The sequence below is a fragment of the Chiloscyllium plagiosum genome, unplaced genomic scaffold (assembly GCF_037043375.1).
Source record: "Chiloscyllium plagiosum isolate Xiang-an unplaced genomic scaffold, Cpla_swu_hap1 HiC_scaffold_28, whole genome shotgun sequence".
Classification (NCBI taxonomy): Eukaryota; Metazoa; Chordata; class Chondrichthyes; order Orectolobiformes; family Hemiscylliidae; genus Chiloscyllium; species Chiloscyllium plagiosum.
Genome location: NW_028270166.1, coordinates 36,977,227 through 36,996,136, shown reverse-complemented (window position 1 = coordinate 36,996,136; position 18,910 = coordinate 36,977,227). Strand labels below are relative to the sequence as shown.

At 38.3% G+C, this 18,910-nt stretch overlaps 1 protein-coding gene across 5 annotated transcripts in view; it reads left to right on the top strand.

Moving 5' to 3' along the window:
* chaf1a (chromatin assembly factor 1, subunit A (p150)) overlaps positions 1 to 18,910 on the top strand; it is a 52,802-nt gene that overhangs the window by 26,702 nt on the left and 7,190 nt on the right. For 4 of the 5 annotated variants that reach the window (XM_043720962.2, XM_043720958.2, XM_087976118.1 and 1 more), the window contains 9 exons: positions 8,008 to 8,055; positions 9,307 to 9,542; positions 10,284 to 10,344; positions 11,042 to 11,122; positions 13,799 to 14,028; positions 15,001 to 15,172; positions 16,036 to 16,116; positions 17,131 to 17,223; positions 18,133 to 18,385. In XM_043720962.2, coding sequence (XP_043576897.2) covers positions 8,008 to 8,055; positions 9,307 to 9,542; positions 10,284 to 10,344; positions 11,042 to 11,122; positions 13,799 to 14,028; positions 15,001 to 15,172; positions 16,036 to 16,116; positions 17,131 to 17,223; positions 18,133 to 18,385 — 1,255 coding nt within the window. The remainder of the gene's footprint in view (positions 1 to 8,007; positions 8,056 to 9,306; positions 9,543 to 10,283; positions 10,345 to 11,041; positions 11,123 to 13,798; positions 14,029 to 15,000; positions 15,173 to 16,035; positions 16,117 to 17,130; positions 17,224 to 18,132; positions 18,386 to 18,910) is intronic. The other variant, XM_043720959.2, reaches the window with a different exon arrangement.

Sequence of the window (18,910 nt, the reverse complement as noted above, 5' to 3'; positions counted from 1 at the left end):
AATGTTCATGCCTGTGAGCATGAATCTTAAATGATTGTTTAGCAAGTTTTTTTTGAAGTGGCAAATAGGACTTGACAGATTTCAGTATACAGAGGAACCTCGACTATCCGAACGAGATGGGCTGGCACTATTTCATTCGGATAATTGATTATTTGGTTAATCAGTTCACTGCCTTTCCTCTGGGACTCAGAGGATTCTGTGAAGTCTGCTCCCTGTTCAGAGACTAGGCAGCAGCACACTGCATGCAAATCCCTGCCACCCCAACCCCCCCCCCCCACCAAATTGCTTTGGATAATCGAGGTTCCTCTGCATACACATTTGAGCCTTAATCATTACCCAATAGGTTTTTGTTTCTGACAAACATGAAACTTAAAAGAAAAATATTTATTCTGCCTTTGGGCATTTATTATTTCAAGGGATAAGACTGCCAGTTAATTATTGCAGTGTTTAGCTGCCACTTAGATTTTAAGTATCTTTTTGTAAACAGAAAGGATTGAAAATTTCAATTTGATTTCTAGTATGAAATCTGCAAAATAGTTTCTCGATTGTCACGTGAATCACTTTTTTATATCTAAATCTCTGCCATAAAATGCTTTTGATTGCATAGAAGGATTGTGCTCATGAAAATTGGACCGGTTGACTGGGTTTACTGAAGGAAAACAAAGCAAGTAGAAGGTTGGTTAGTTTATAAAATGGGAGCCTACATTTAACCTGCAATGGTGGAATTATTCAATCAGATAGTCAGAAGTGCATCTTATGAGATGAATTTTATTTTACTAAGTATCTGAATTTTCTGTTGCTTAGAATCAAATTTAAGACATAATAGTTAACAACTTTCAAATTCCTTTTACTGTTAGAAGCACTTCAATATTGAAGCTTATCTCTGTATTCCCTAGCCCAATTGAGATTTTTTTTTCATAGTTGTCAAACTGATGTATGATATTCTGTTTTCACTATTGCTAGCTTGTCTTCAATCTTCCTTTTGTCAACTCTTCTGCCTGTCCTAAATAGTTTTATAGCAATATTTATTTGTCATTATCCTACTTACACTTGATTTTTCTCCTCTCAGCCATTGGTTTGTGCAGTGTTCACAACCACCGCAATTTTTCAGCTATGATTTTATAGATAAGTTTTTGTCGCAATCAGAATTGTGCTTTTCAACCTAAGAAACTTGGACTCTTGTTTTATCCCATTTTCTGTATTTGTCTTTTTATAAAAGATTCTGTACTTATAATTCTTTTCCTCAAGTTGAGAATCTAAAGTTAATCGTGTTTTATTTCAGCTTGACTTGAAATGTACTATTTTACATGACTCCACATCTGTCTGTTTCGTAACTTCTTCAGTATTAACAAATTGTAATATATATTTTGTGCTTTTTATCTTCTTTCCTTCTTGGAAACATCAGCTAAGAAGAGTTAGCAGTAGGATGCCACTTGAGAATTTGGTATAATTAGACATATGAAATCCATTCACTGGGAGGGACACAGAGCAGGTCTTACTGCTTGTTTTAGCTTCACTGTAATATATCAGAAAATCAGAATGCAATTATCAAATCGTGAAGGAAAAGGAAAAAAACATAGCATCAGCTATTTTTAAAAGATAGAAATACCACTGTCCTCAATTGCCACTTTTCAAATTATTGTTTCTCTAAGCTCATTACTGTTACTTGTGCAGATTGCCTGAAGCAGGCTGTTCAGTGATGTATATCTTTATTAAATCTCTCTTGCTGTCTCTCTTCACTCCTCTGCTGCCTCTTCCTCCTAGAAAGAAAAGTTCCTTGTGAGAGAAATCAACATAGATTCTGAAAAGTTACATTTTGATATATTAACCATCTTGTAATTGTTCGCTTTCATTTTACTAGTACCTTCTATTTCGCTTTCTTTGGGAAATGCTTGTTTTTACACTTTTTTGTCACTGTTATCAATGACTCATTGATTAGAGATTGCTCTTTTGCATATTGCCAAAGTATCAAACTTTCTGTTACCCCCTTGAATGGGTGGCACATGGCTCAGTGGTTAGCACTGTAGCCTCACAGCACCAGTGACCCGGGTTCGATTCCAGCCTAAGGTGAATGTCTGTGTGGAGTTTGCACATTCTCCCTGTGTCTGCGTGGGTTTTCTCCGAGTGCACCAGTTTCCTCCCACAGTCCAAAGATGTGCAGGTCAGGTGGATTGGTCATAAATTGCCCATAGTGTTAGGAACATTAGTCAGAGGGAAATGGGACTGGGTGGGTTACTCTTCCGAGGGTCGGTGTGGACTTGTTGGGCCTGTTTCCACACTGTAGGGAATCTAAAAATGAATGGGCAAGGAGGAAATAGTGTAAGGGTCCTTGTATGTACCTTTGTTTTTATTTGTTTGAGTCACTATTTGTCTAAACGCTTCTAGCAATACACATACCAATTCCCCAGGGCATACCTACATAAGTGAATCTCTTCACCCTGGCAAAAGAAGGTCCCATGGTCTGTAGGGGAGCGAAATAATGCTTCCACATTTTGCACAGAAGGAATCTGTGTGACGTCCCCACCTGACTGTGTGTTTCTTTTTCTTTTATTCTTCTCCCAGTCCTGCTGTGTAAATGTAGGATCCATTTGCAGTCTGATTGTGTCTTAGGTTAACCTTGTGTTCTTCTGCTATGAGAACTGGCATGTGAGACTTTTTCTTTCCACTTGCTTGAGAGCAAATTAACTGTTGGGCATTACCGTATCGCATTTCTGATTTTCACACTTTCAACTCCATCACATGAAGGCATAGATTTAAGGTGAGGAGGGAAAGATTTTAAAAAGGACCTGAGGGATAGCTTTTTCATGCAGAGGATGGTGTGTGTATGTAATGATCTTCCAGAGGAAATAGTGGAGACTGGTACAATTATAATATTTTAAAAGGGTATATGAATAGGAAGTGTATAGAAGAAAATGGGCCAAAGGCTCCAAATGGGACTAGGTCAGATTGGGATGTCTAGTTGACTCAGACGAGTTATACTGAAGGGTCCATTTCTGCTCTCTGTTACTGTATGACGCTGCTTATGTGGGCCAAAGGCATAGGTACCCTGGCAAGCTGTGTCTGCAGTGTGAATATTTAAAAGAAATGGCACACAAATTTCCAAATTTGAGAATAGCTCCTCAAAGAAAAATGAAGAGGAACTGACCCAAAGAAACAACAGTTAAACTGGAAAGTATTAAAGGAAACTGAGACCAAAAATGCTAGAACCAGACATCTTGACAAATGAGTATTAACTGAAAATAGGATCCACTTGTAACTAAGAATAGAGCCTTGATGTTGAACTTGCTTTGTCAAGCAAGATCGAGTGAAGCCATGCACATTCCCTAGGTTACGTCATAATCACCTATTAAATTCACCTTACTTCTGTCTCTGGGACAGCAGATTCATTTCAAAAAGTTGCATTTATTATGAAGTTGAAGCAACCAATTCTGAAATGTTTAGATTGCATATTCCTTATTTTATGTGATTGAATTGCAAAGGTGAGAATTCACTGCTGCAGTTTTACTAAGCCTGTAGCCTCCCTCAGCTAACCTGTAATCTATGACCTGCTCTATCTTTACTGTTTCCAGCTTTCTATATTTAAAGTAAAATTTTGTGCAGTAGGTGCTAAAATCATGAACAGTACTGCCTTCTGTCAAAGCCTGTTATGTCATGCATTTGTAAACATAAATTGAAAAAACAAGTTATTTTTCAGTTTCTGAAAACTTTGAGAAATAAAATGACACTTTGGGATTCAAAGGAAAATATTCATTAAAGCTAAAAACTCTAAAGAGAAATTATTCTCTGTGAAAATTGACTTTTTAAAAAGATTACTTTTTTATAAATAGAGCAAAGGCAAGAAATTGAGTGCATCATGTGGTAGTACTTCTATCATTAATCAATCTTGGATTTTGGGCATATTGTTGCATGAGCTTTTCCTGTTTCATTTTCCCAAGTGAAGTGCCACTTGTGGCCAGTCTATTGGTGTGACACTATACCCGAGATATGTATAGCCTTTTTTGCGTGTGACTTGGTCTTCAAAGCAGCAATCCTGGTCATGATGGTTAATATATCCTGGTCATTGCCATGCTGTATCAGCTGAACCACCTTAGGAAATTAATAATACTATTGCTGAGCTTTATATGAAAGGAGTTAATTACATTTGACTCTCTTTGCTTTAGAACATAGAACAATACAGCACGGTACAGGCCCTTCGGCCCTCGATGTTGCGCCGACCTATGGACATTTCTCAGCTCGTCCTCCTACATTATCCCAAAATCATCCATGAGCTTATCTAAGGATTGTTTAAATCTCCCTAATGTGACTGAGTTGACTACCTCAGCAGGTAGGGCATTCCACGCCCTTACCACTCGCTGTGTAAAGAACTTGTCTCTGACATCAGTCTGAAATCTATCACCCCTCAATTTGTAGTTATGCCCTCTCGTACAAGCTAACGTCATCATCCTAGGAAAAAGTCTTTCTCTGTCTACCCTATCTTGTATGTCTCTATCAAATCCCCCCCCCTTAGTCGTCGTCTTTCCAATGAGAAAAGACCCAAGTCTCGCAACCTTTCTTCATAATACCTTCCCTCCAGACCAGGCAACATCCTGGTAAATCTCCGCTGCACCTTTTCCAATGCTTCCACATCCTTTTTGTAATGGCGCGACCAGAACTGTACACAATATTCCAAGTGTGGCCGCACCAGTGTTGCAGCATGATATTGTGGTTCCTGAACTCAATCCATCTACCAATGAAACCTAACACACCGAATGCCTTCTTAACAGCACTATCCACCTGGGTGGCAATTTTCAGGGATCTATGCACATGGACTCCAAGATCCTTCTGCACATCCACACTACCAAGAATCTTTCCATTGACCAAGTACTCTGCCATCCTGTTATTCTTACCAAAGTGCATCACCTCACATTTAGCTGCATTGAACTCCATTTGCCATTTCTCAGCCCAATTCTGCAGTTTATTCAAATCCCCCTGCAACGTGTAACATTCTTCCAAACTGTCCACTACTCCACCGACTTTAGTGTCGTCTGCAAATTTACTAATTCATCCACCTATGCCTGCGTCTAAGTCATACATAAAAATGACAAACAGCAGTGGTTCCAAAACAGATCCTTGTGGAACACCACTAGTAACTGGACTCCAGACTGAATATTTTCCATCAACCACCACTCGCTGCCTTCCAGAAAGCCAGTTTCTAATCCAAACTGCTAAATCTCTCTCAATTCCATGCCTCTGCATTTTCTCCATCAGCTTACCATGTGGAACCTTGTCAAAGGCTTTATTGAAGTCCAAATATACCACGTCAACTGCCCTACCCTCATCTACATGCTTGGTCGCTTTCTCAAAAAACTTTCATATTTGTTCACACTTATATAATTTTAAAATACTTTGTTAGTTCCAATGCCAATGATTACCCAATTATTATAAAAGTGATGCAACATTTAACCTAACAAAGGCAGCTGCATTTGTAAGTTGGCTTGTTTCAAATCTATGCTTTATTTTCACACGACATTGAATTTCTCAGTAAACATCGAGGAAGAACATGAAGTAATTTAACCAAAAGTACAGTGCTTGCAAAACTGTTTTCGTAACAAAAAGCCAGTGCATCTGACCTCAGGTTTCTTGGTCTAAAGCTGAGTTGATGTATATCTATTATTAAGCTGGAGAGGGTTCAGAAGAGAATTACCAGAATGTTAATGGGAATGGAGGATTTGAGTTGTAAGGTGAGGCTGGATAGACTGGGACTTTTTTCACTGGATCGTAGGAGGTTGAGGGGTGACCTTTTATAGAGGTTTACAAAATCGTGAGGGATAGAGGTAAGGTGAATGGCAGTAATTTTTCCCTTGGGTAGGGCATTTCAAGATTAGGGGCATACAAGTTTGTAAGATATCGAAGCCGAATTAGGCCATTTGGCCCATTGAGCCTCCTCTGCCATTCAATCGTGGCTAATGTGCTCCTAACCACCGCCCCCTTCACTTTCCTGCCTTCTCTCCATATCCCTTCAACTCCTTACCAATTAAAGATCTGTCTAATCCTTTGTAAATTTACTCACTGTTCAAAGTTTGGGTGAAGATTTGTAGCTCAGGTGCTCGTTGTTGTGATTCTGTTCGCCGAGCTGGAAATTTTTGTTGCAAACGTTTCGTCCCCTGTCTAAGTGACATCCTCAATGCTTGGGAGCCTCCTGTGAAGCGTTTCTGTTGTGATTCCTCCGGCATTTACTCACTGTCCTAGCATACAGATTCACAACCTTTTGGGAGATGTAGGTTTCTTCAATTGTGTTTTAAATTTGCTACCCTTATCCGTAGATTTTTACCTCTTACTAGAATGCCCTACAAGAGGAAGCATCCACTCCACGTCTATTTTATCCACACCTTTTATCATCTTGAATACCTCCATTTTATCTCCAAGTACAATTACAACATTTGAACGACATTTAAATAAATGAGAGGGATATGGACCAAGTGCTGGCAGATGGGACGAATTTAGTTTGGGATTATGGTCAGCGTGGACTAGTTGGACCGAAGGGTGGAGGGCTTTTGCCCGAAGCGTCGATTTCAAAGCTCCTTGGATGCTGCCTGAACTGCTGTGCTCTTCCAGCACCACTAATCCAGAATCTGGTTTCCAGCATCTGCAGTTATTGTTTTTACCTAGTTGGACCGAAGGATCTGTTGCTGTGCTGGATGATTCCTATAACAAGCACTACCATGAAAATCTAGCAGTGATGAGTATAAGCAATTGAGTGTTGGCTTTATGGATTGAAACCTCAGTTTTTTTTCCTGCATAATGAAATGAAGTAAATCAATAATTAGCTCTGACATATTCATGGCTTTTTTTTTGGGTCTCATGCTGCAGATGATCAGTCGTAATTGACCCAATTCCTTTAGGTCTCTAAATTGGAATAACTTTTCTGTGACTTTTTCCACTGACATTGTACGAAAACCTAAAAATACACAATGGGTGTGAAATGGAGTAAAAATTTATTATCTTTCACTTAAAACAAAATACGTTGCGGATATACTGCCAGATCCAGCAACTTCTGAAGTTAGGCCAGGATGGATTTTCAAATTTGCTGGTTTTCAAAGAAAATTATTCAAACATAGTTTAGATAGGAATGGTCTAACCCACTGAGTAGGGGAGAGAGGAAAAACCCTGGTGATGCAACTGCAGACTATATAAGTTAATAGTCATGTCTGAACTGGTATTAGCTCCAGTGTGAGAGAAGTCTCTCCCAGTTGCATCCATCAGCACAACCTAAGATGAAAAAGATCAATTTATTTTTTAAAGTCTGGTTTTTAGATGGTTGACTTTGGGAGAGCACACCTTTCAGTACAATCTTGAAACAGCGGGCAATCAGTTTAGTGCATATTCTAGTCTTGAATCTGACTTTGAAAAATGAGATTCACATTTGAAGCCCAATTCTATCAGTGACAATTTTATAATTTATACCCAGAAGGCATTGTTTTTGTAAATGCAAATTACTTGCTATTTAAAGATAGAATTGGGATTTGTCAAACTGATTTAAATCAGTTGTTTCCTGTCTACCATGTATTAGACAGTATAATTTTTATACCCTATTGTGATATTCCTATAAAACATTTCAAATTAAATTAACCTTTTAAGGTGACTTGGTTATGGTAGCACTCTCCTTGCAACTCAGTAGGTTACAGGTTTGAATCCTATTCCATGTTTAACACTCAACATCATTTAGAATATCTGGTCATTGTTCTGTCATTTCAGGAGTTTTGTGTTTGACTTGGTGCCGTGTTTTTTTTAATTACAACTACCTGATTATATTTCAAAAGTGCTTTTATTGGCTGTAAGATGCTATGTTGCCTAGTTTATTTCAAAATGTTGTTGTGCAGCATTGTTTTTAAAATGTAGAATATAAGCAGTGAGTAGTTTGCAAATTAGTTGCTTTATTGTTGGAATTGTGCCAGTTAACCTCTACTATTTGATTATGCATACAGATATTTTGTTTCTGTACTCTAAAATGACCCATTCTAATTACAGGTTACACAAACACCAAAGTTGCAGGGCAAGAGACTCAAGCAGCAGCAGGTATTCAGATTGTTTTATTAATTTACTGCCAGCATTTGAGCCTAAATTTGATCAGAGATGACGAATCATATGACAGTGGTGACGAGAATGACTTCTTCCTGATTTTCCTGAATTCTAATATTTGGCATCCGTTTACAGTTTGGCATCTTAAATAGGAACATTTGCGCCACCATGCTTCCAGTTGCTTCCAAATTTTAATGTTGGACGTCGGTATCCAGTCCTTAACTCCTGCCAAGTCATTGCACAGTTTTCAAAATTTGGAAATGGCAATAACCCCATTAAAGCCATAATTCTAATGTTCTGCAATTTAATAATAACTCCATATAAAAAAATCTGTACTAATGAGGTGACCTAATCAAGGTCTGTAAGATAAAAATCTTCTCATTTATGAGGAGAGAAGAGCCATAAGCTTTAAATATTTTAAAGCTATAAATATGGGTGGCACGGTGGCACAGTGGTTAGCACTGCTGCCTCACAGCGCCAGAGACCCGGGTTCAATTCCCACCTCAGGCGACTGACTGTGTGGAGTTTGCACGTTCTCCCAGTGTCTGCGTGGGTTTCCTCCGGGGGCTCCGGTTTCCTCCCACAGTCCAAAGATGTGCAAGTCAGGTGAATTGGCCATGCTAAATTGCCCGTAGTATTAGGTAAAGAGGTAAATGTAGGGGTATGGATGGGTTGCGCTTCGGCGGGTCGGTGTGGACTTGTTGGGCCGAAGGGCCTGTTTCCACACTGTAAGTAATCTAATCTAATCTAAGATAGTCACTAAGAAATCCAATAGGAAATTTAGAAGAACTTCTTCGCTCAAATACTTAGAATGTAAAATCCTTCAACACAGGAAGTGGCTGAAGCAAATATGATGGAGACGTTTAAGGTGAAACTGAACAGCCCAACCATGTTAAGGCAAAGCTTCACCCTATCTGAGATTGAAGGGATAAATTTGGAGGAAGAGTGGGATGCTCCTTTCTTTCTTTGTGTGATTTGGGTGTCTGCTATTGTGTTCTAAGAACTGGAGTATGTTTCCAGGATGTTTTTCTATGAGCAGCGATTGAACTATGTGGTACCAAACTCTATTAAGGTATGGTGTCTGTAGTTTTCCTTTGTTTTGATGTTCATATTAAATTTTTATTCCAATGTTCAAATTGAACTTTGATTGAAGAAGATTGGATCTACAGCCTATACTTTGAATGTTCTGTTATTAATTATGACTATGTTTGGTTCATGTTGATGTTTTATGATTTCATTGTATTATAGGAACGTGAAGAGAAAAGACTAAAACTAAAAATAGTAAAGGAAGAGCGGGAGCGTGCAAGAGAGGAGGCCAGACTTGCCAAAGAACGTGCAAAGGAGGAAGCTAAGAGGAAAAAGGACGAGGAAAAAGAACAAAAAGACAAGGAAAGGAAAGAGAAAAAGGAGAAAGAAGAAAAAGAAAAAGCAGAAAGGCTAAGATTAAAGGAAGAAAAACGAAAAGAGAAACAAGATGCATTGGAGTGAGTTACTTGCAATATAAATGCTTGCTGGGCAGAAATGGATAATTATAGAATTTGCTTTATTTCAGTAGGGACTTGATTCATCTACAAAATTGTTGACATCGGGTGAATTTGTAAAGTTTCATGTTAAAGTACTCCAAATTCTAGAATCAAACTAAAATAAAGTGAGATTCTGTAGGCAAGTAACTTGTACAGACTTATCAGACTGTTCATTTAACTTCATAGTTGGGTTGACTAATATTCTGATTTCACACACAATAAATATTTACTGTAATGTACATATCTAGGATGAATATTAACAAGATAGCAAGCAGGATTCTGCACCAAGTGCTGTTGGATCAATTTTAAGTCCCTCGATTAGGTAGATGGGAGTTCTCAGTGCTGTATTGAGGTGTCACAGATTATTTGCTTGTTCATAATGAGGCCTCAACCCATAACCTTCTGACTCCAGAAATGTGTGCCATCAGCTGAACCAACTGACATTAAACAACTATTTATAGCAGTAGTAAGTGCTGATTAAAAATGGATTGAAACAAGTGCTGTGACATCTGAGTATTGTTTGCATTTGATATATCTAGCATCTGCAGTATCTTGCTTTTTTTACCCTCTATCTATTTTGTGCAGCATATGTTCCTTTGTTCTGTAAGTATTACCTGAGCATTGTTTGCCTTTTTTAATTTGTAAACTTAAATAAAAAAGGGGCAGTAAACCTCTATAATTTTCTTGTATTTTTTGTAATAGGGCAAAATTAGAAGAGAAGAAGAAGAAAGAAGAGGAGAAACGGTTGAAAGAAGAAGAAAAAGTAAATACAGATAGTCTCTTGGCTTTGCAATCCCTGACTTGTTGACGTCTCTGCAGTTGTCTTTTTTTAAACCCCGATTGTTCCCTCATCTCCATCTTTGTCAGAAGTTTATACAGACTCTCAGCCCTAGTAGTTCCCCAGAACAGATCCATTCCTTTTCCTCTATTCAAAGGAGTACATTGCTGACTGTGCCTGCGATACAACTGGTTTGCCTTTTCATCGTGGCTGTGCCTTCTGAAGATGCTAAAAGATTCTTGTTGCACACGCACCGTTTTTTGATATGCCTTGCCAATTTAAAAAAAAAATGGCAACAATAAAATAACCATAATGGTTTTTTGCATCTGGATGGCATGACTTCACTGCAGTACTGGCAAAGTACACATTTTACACATGTGCAGTGAGACCCTTTAGCATAGCAGTCGTATCTGGCTGGACCATATTCAGTGGCATCCTCTGCCAAGTTATCTCAGGATTTCTTTGGAGAGAATAGATAACCCCTTTTGCTTGCTTGTGCATATGCATCAACAATTAACTATTCAAGTGTCCACCGTAAGTAATTCATTGAAATCTATTCCTATTCATAAGTCAAAAAATCAATTTTCTGGTGGTACCTTGTACTGTGCACTTTAATGTTGTCTCTATTGTCTGTAGTTATATTGTCTATTATTGAGGTGTACCGTCTTAAATATGATTACAGCGTTTAAAGGCAGAGAAAGTTAAAGAGATTTCAGAAATAACCAGATTCTTCCAAAAACCAAAGGCTCCTCAAGCCCCTAAGGTAAGGATTCTTTTCATGGACTAATACTTGTGCAGTTTGGCTCAGGTAATGGATTTGCCTGTACAAACCAGATTAACTCCTGATGTTTTGTATGGTACTTCCTTTAATAACTTTTTCAAATCTTTCTCTTGTTGTACCACACCATTGGTCAAACCTGAGACAATCCTGTAAATAAAACATTCAAAATGGGTTTCAATTTATTTCTTTGTTTGTCCTGTGTTTATTCTCCTGTCCCAACTAAGTGGGCATTTTGGACAGAATGCTCCTTGCAAACCCAAGTTTTCCTATGTTATCGTATCTCAATTGTCCCCTGTATGACTTACTTTAATTCAAATTGAGAACTGCTTCTGACAAGATACATTTTCATGTATGATTTTTAAGCTGGATATTAGACTCAACAAAGCTATTGAATCACTTACAATAGGCAGCACTCAGGTGCTGATGCTATACCAGCGGAACTTATCAAGTATGGAAAGCAGGTGCTGTAGTAAATTCATATCCTTCTTCAAAGATACAAAAGTTGTGACATTTTATAAAAAATCATGTTCAACCTTTTTGCACTGACCGGCCACAGCAATATATTTTGGAAAATTCATGGAATAGTTTTGTAAACACTGAAGATTAGTTTTAATGTCCATCAATTTGAAGTCAGTTTTATTTACATTCACCATATTGTTACTTGTTTTTGACTTGTGTACGTGACCACCTTTTTAAAACCGTTTGATTGCTACAGGGCTTATAGGTTGTAACAATGCATTTTTTTTCAGCAGGTTTAAAAATAGTAGAAAAAAATCTGCCTGATAAAAAGTATTATGCTTTGAGTTAGTGATTCATCTGAGGTTGTTAGATCACAAGATATAGCAGCAGAATTGGGCTATTGAACCAATTGAGTCTGCTATGCCATTCAATCTTAGCTGATATGTTTCTCAACTCATTCTCCTGACTTCTCCCATTAACCTTGATCCTCTTACCAATCAAGAACCTATCTATCTCTGTAAATGCATTTAGTGACTTGTCCTGTGCAGCCTGCTGCAGCAGTGAGCTTTGCAGATTAGCCACACTCTGGCTGAAGAAATTCTGAGAAATTGATAAAGCAGAATAAGTGGTTCGAAGATCATTCAACAGATGCACTATTAATGATGGCCTTTAATTAATCCCTAGGCTCACCTTCAGTGGCCCCACATTTTCCAGGGCTGAGACAACTCCATCTCTGAGCTTGGCACCATTTCTCAGTTTGTGCCTTTTGTGCTGCTTTGGAGGCAGCAACTCCAACTACAGCTGATCCCTGACTTTGAATGCTTTATGTGGCCTGCAGGCTGTAGAATGGATTCTCTACTGTTAAAGAAAAATGGTAACTGCAGCAGTTGAAGTATCTCCCATCTAAGCATCACAGTGAGGTGCTAACCATATTGCTCGTGTTCAGCCAAAATCTAGTCTCTAATTATCGCCAGTCCCAGTGCGGTTTTAGATATGGAAGACCTACAGTTGGGAGGAGGATAAAAATTCCTGTCTTGAATGGCAGGAGTTTAACATTCAGCCCACCTTGAAGAGCTGAATGCTCCGTTATTCTGAGGTCACAGCAGATCTGATTTGTAACCTTATCTGCATTTCCAACATGTTAAACCACGTACTGAAAAGTGTTAAAGCAAGAATGTGTCTACCTATATATTTCTTAGTATTCACTGAGTCTTTCTGAAAATGTCATGGAAGTAGTGTTCACAAAATCCCTACAACGTAGAAGGCCATTCGGCTCATCGAGTCCATCCAACCTCCAAAGAACATCCTACTTACATCAGTCCCCTTATCCTACCTCTGTCACCCTGCATTTCTGATGACTAATCCACCTAACCTGCACTTTTTCCTCTTGTGTGGAAGGAAACTGGAGTATCCAGAGGAAACCCAAGCAGGCACAGTGGTTAGCACTGCTGCCTCACAGCGCCAGAGACCCGGGTTCAATTCCCGACTCAGGCGACTGACTGTGTGGAGTTTGCACATTCTCCCCGTGTCTGCGTGGGTTTCCTCCGGGTGCTCCGGTTTCCTCCCACAGTCCAAAGATGTGCGGGTCAGGTGAATTGGCCATACTAAATTGCCCGTAGTGTTAGGTTAAAGGGGTAAATGTAGGGGTATGGGTCGGTTGTGCTTCGGCGGGTCGGTGTGGACTTGTTGGGCCGAAGGGCCTGTTTCCACACTATAAGTAATCTAATCTAATCTAATCAAATCAGGCACTGGGCCAATGTGCAAACTTCACACAGACAGTTTCCTGAGGTTGGAATGGAACCTTGGTCCCTGATGCTGAGAGACAGAAGTACTAATCACTGCAACTGTGCTGCCCCAAGGACTCCACCCTCCGCACATTTTGTTTCTTTCCATTTTGTTTTGAGTGGGTTCACTCTGATCACAGAATTGTTTTGGTGTAGAAGGGAGCCATTCAGTTCCTCATTAATAATAAAAACTATTAGTTTCCTTTTTGTTTGCACCTTTCATTTCTTTCCCTTTCCACTTAATGTAGACATTTACTGTCATTTTAAATTTTTGAGCTACTGCATTCCCCTTGGTGTTATTTTGAAAGTGTGTTATAATTGTTGAACGTGGCACCTAAAATAACAGCTATAGAATTACCAGGGCTTATGTAAAATGCTTACAGACTATCTAATCATAAGTTGATCCATTTCTTAGACTCTAGCTGGATCCTGTGGGAAGTTTGCCCCTTTTGAAATAAAAGAACACATGGTCCTTGCTCCAACAAGCCGGATATACTTAGATCAAGAAGATCTTGAGCAGTTAGATGAATTGCTGGAACGTCAGAGTTATAACTCTAATTACATTAAAGAATTGCACAACCAGAAACCAAGAACATCAGGACCTACAAGTCCTAAAATAAGCATCACAGACCCAAATTTATGCAGGTAAAGATGAAGTTCCATATTTCTCAGAATTTCAGTTGATTTTTTAATGAATTGGTAAGGAGGATGGGGGCAATTACTTTAAAAGAGAAACCATCTTCAGTGCTTTCTATGGCTACTTCACTTCAGTAAGCATTTTTTTAATAATGGTCTTGGTCTGCAGTACCTCCTGAACCTGCACTCTGAAAACACTCTCTAATCAGCAGCCTTCTGTTGTCTCTGTTTTTCCCCTCTCTTTGTGTTTGAGGGTTGGGGCATGGAATTATGTTTGATTGGCCCACGCTTATTGCCATTGTCTTCTGCCACATAGCTGACCAGGACACTACCATGCTCTGAAAACAACAAATGCTGGAGACCACAGCGGATCATGCAGCATTCATGGAGAGAGAGCAAGCTAACGTTTTGAGTCTAGATGACTCCAACCTCTGATAAATAGTCATTGAGACTCAATTTTAGCTTACTGTCTCTACATGGATGCTGGCTGACCTGCTGTGATCTCCAGCATTTGCTGTTTTCAGTAGATTCCTGCATCTGCAGTAATTTGCTCCAACACTATCTCGCTCTTATTTCCTGCTATTAGGTGTACTGGAAGAATTTACAAGATGATGGGCAATCTATTGGGTCAATCTATTTCAAACTTATCTGTCTTGACCAATGAGTTCTGGCATGTGGGCCAAAACCAGGTCTTGGCTCATGGATAGGGATGCTACCATTGCCTCGTAAGACCTTCACCATGTATCAGTCCACGTTTATTTTTGCCAAAATGTCATCTTGGGAGTCGAGTAAATCATTTTTGTCCTTTGATCATGCTCAATCATTCAGTAAGAAAAATGATCATTCTGTCAACTCTCTTTATGTATTTGTGTATGCATTATGTTCTTGGCAGCAGTGAGTAACTAGACGAATTATAACTGCACAGCCTTTCTGGTAAACTAGATTTACTTGAAAGTTAACATTAATTTTACTTTTTCCTAGCGATGATGTGATTATGATAGACACTAATCTAAGTAGTGGAATCATTGAGCGGAGAAAACTTTGCAGGATGAAGCTATTGCAGTTTTGTGAAAATCACCGTCCTGCCTACTGGGGAACGTGGCAGAAGAAGAGTATGAAAGTGAACCCTCGGAATCCTTTGGCTAAAGATGAGGTAAGGAACGTGGTGCAGTGTTGATTGGGGACTGAAGAACATAAATCTGGGAATTCTCTAATTTGCCAACTTTTTACATTATATGTACCACCTGAGTCCAGTTAGAAATGGTCCACTAAATGGACAGTTATCCTCTGAATCAGTAAAAAGTTATAACGATAGTGAATTCAACTATCCTAAGTGCATGATTGATTTTTTTTTTTAAAATCAATAAATAAAGCTTTACTTCCTGGAAAAGTGACTTCAAGTTTTAATCACAAACTGTCATGCTGTTCTGCATGATGAATAAGTAAGCCAGCGTTTTTATCCCTTTTTTTAACCTGACAATTAAGATATTTGGAACTCGACTATTTCTGAGTGTACCTTATTGTCACAGGCTGAAGAATTATGATATTGAAGAGTCTCGATTGATGTGATCTTTAATCAGTTGTGGTTCCTTGAGATTTATGAAGTAATCAGAAGTGATCTGTGGGCTCTTAATAAACTGTTTCCTAATGTTTGCTTGTTTTCATTTAGAGTGGAGAAGTAGACTGAGCATCAAGATTCACCATCTTAGTTTAGTGACAAAATTGTAGGAAATTTTGTGAGGTGTGCGGGAGGAAATTATTGTCACACTCAGAAAGCTGTCATCTTTGATAACTTTTTTTTAAATGTAAAATGGATAGTGCTTGGATTCAAAAAGAATTGCGAGGTATATAATTTACCTTGGCTTTACAGAAAATGGTGAAAACAGTGTTATGTTCCATGACATTATATGATAATGCAAAGAACACATTTGTATCTCTACTTGTGTAACTATTCACTAATAATTTAAATTGAGTTTGCATGTGATCTAATGATTATGTTTAAATTTATCCCTATAGCAGTTGTTGGATTATGAAGTGGATAGTGATGATGAATGGGAGGAAGAAGAACCTGGTGAATCTCTCTCCCACAGTGAAGGAGTTAGTATAAACCTTTTACTCTGATTTAACATGAAACATTTCACTGTTTAGTGGATGTCTCACTAAATAATTCTTATGTATGATAAACGTTTGTATTTTAATTTAATGGAATAACTTGTGCTTTTCCATCTGGTGTTAGTAATATGCAGAAATGTGCAGGACTGGAGAGATTACTGAAATTCATCTGGCCAGTCTAAAGATTTTTTTTAAATAGATGCCAAATACTGTTTCACATCCTCTCCATTTTTTTTGCTAGTTCTACATTTCTAAATGTAGGATGTGAAATATGTTCATTTCATTTTTTTGTCAGTTGGTATGTGACTAACTGGAAGATATGATCTTTACTAACCCAATGACTGTCTCTTAATTTTTGCCTGTGAAATATTTTGGTATGACTGTGTGAAACCTGATGTATACACTCCATTTTGTTCTGTCCCCTTTTTTTGTGGGCAAGATGTTAGGAAGAATATGCTGTCCTGTTTCTGTTCTATATCAGCGTAAATGGAATCTCCACAATTTGATCAATGTTCATGAATCACAGTTTATAAGATTTATGCATAGTCATTCATTAAGGATCTCTGTTAAGTTATAGAAAGTTTCACTTGCACTAGAGAGGATGATAAGCCCTGGATATCCATGAAAACCCTACTGTAATTAAATAGAATGAATTGTAGTAATGAAAGTTTGAAGCAGAAATCCACTATAGCCATCACTGCAAAATAGCTGGAAAACCTTTTAAAATGTGCAGTGGCCCACGAATTTCCTCTTAACCCATCCTTATTTCAGTGCTGACTGGCTTGTGCATTTTCACCTTTTATTTTGCACACGTCATGAAATACACAACTTCATGTTTTTATGCAACATTGTGTGATAAATATAATAGATTCAAAATTTCATTTGAGTTTTGCATGCAAAAGAAAAACTTAATGTATGGAGATGTAATTTCTTAGCTAGGACCCTGAAATATACTAGTAATCCAGAACTTTATTGTTGCATTTCTTACATCTTGTTTAGGATGATGATGATGAAGCAGATGATGAAGATGATGATGACGGATTTTTCGTTCCTCATGGATATCTGTCTGAAGGAGAAGGTGCAACTGATGAGGTAAAGGTTTGCATTAGATGCATTGAAACTTGTAGTTGAACAACGTTAAGCCCTAATAACAAAACCTTTAGGATCGTCTAATTTTTTCATGAACAAAGGAACTATAATGTTGTACTATACAATGCAGATTATTAACTTGGTTCAATTCATGGTCTGCTGCTTTTCTGGACCAAGTTGGACAATCATATGAATGAGTTCCAGAATGGGTGCATTTTGATCATTGGAAATGGATAACAAGCGTATGTGAATATGGTTGTAGTGTTCTTGTGGCCAAATAGCCGCCTAATGCATGGGTTTGCATTAGCCAGTCATTTAAATGATGTGAGAGTGGATTGCCTGGAAGTCCTTTTATTGCAGGGGGAGGTGAAGTATAAAAATGGCTAAGTCATACACTACAAATGTAGATGGCATTGATGGTACCTAGACTACCCTGTACCATTTTGTTCTCTTAAAAAGAGGGAAATGTTCCCTGGAACATTTGGGCTTCTGAGAAAAGTTTAGGCCTAAAGATTTGTCGGGCTAGATGTTTCGAGGATGTTTTTCCCGGTTGAGAAATCTAGAATGAAAGGATTGACTGCTTAAGGTGTAGAGGCATCTCTTACAACGGTTCTTAGTCTGTGGAAATGCCTTCTCATGAGACCAGTCATAAAATACTTGTGTTGTTGGGTGTATTTTTGATCCACAGGGGGGTTTTGGAGAATCTTGGGAAAGCAAGCGTAAGACAGTATTCTGTTGACAGTTGATCAAGCTTGAGTAGCCAAATCTCTCATTTATGTTTCTGTTTGTTCTCTTTATGCCCCATTTGAAATCAGGGCAGAATAACCAGTGCAGTATATGTACTAGATGATAAATTGCAGTAAATTCCAACTCCAGGAAATGATTATTGAGTTCAATGTTTGCTTTGTTCAGGAAGGTGAAAATCCTGAAAAGCAGAAAATTCGTCAGAGGATGAAGGCGAAGGAATGGGATGAGTTGATGAAAGGAAAGAAATTTCAGGTCCTGCAGCCTACCCTGATCGGATGTTTTTGGGAGAGCGACAATAATGTATTGCAAAGCTCAGCCATGAAGATACTTCAGCAATTTTCAGTCTGTCTGTTTGAAAATCAAATGGAGGATGAGCAAATACAAGAAATACATAATGGAAAATTAAAAGAAGAACAAAGTAAGGACGTTTCATAAGCATTTTAAGTCTCACACCTAGAATTTGAAAGGCAAAAGATTTGGAAAACTATTTTTAATTTGCAGTTGTACCTGTGACAATTCAAACTTTGCTGCATGCAAGTTAAAAAAACTTTTTGCTAAAGTTGCTGGTAAAAGATTAACTGAAATGCCTGTGATTTGAGGGAGAAAATGCCTATTTGTGCTTTGACTTAAGATTGTCTGAACAGTGCAATGGTTTTACACAAGCATGGTCTTTTTATGGCCGATCAAACCTTATCCAGATGTTTATTAGACTCCAAGCATGGTGTGATTTGGCAATTGGAGGCTATATGAATAATAAGTTCTGTAGCTGTTTGGTGGTCCAGAATTGATTATGACTGAAAAAAGACACCTGTTGGACCTTTTAATTTTCGCTTATGGAAAAATTTGCAACAAAAATACTAATTCGGGGGGAACGCCAACATTTATACTGCATGAAAATAGAATGCCAGATGTTTGGCAAATTAACTCGATAGTGGTGTTGCCT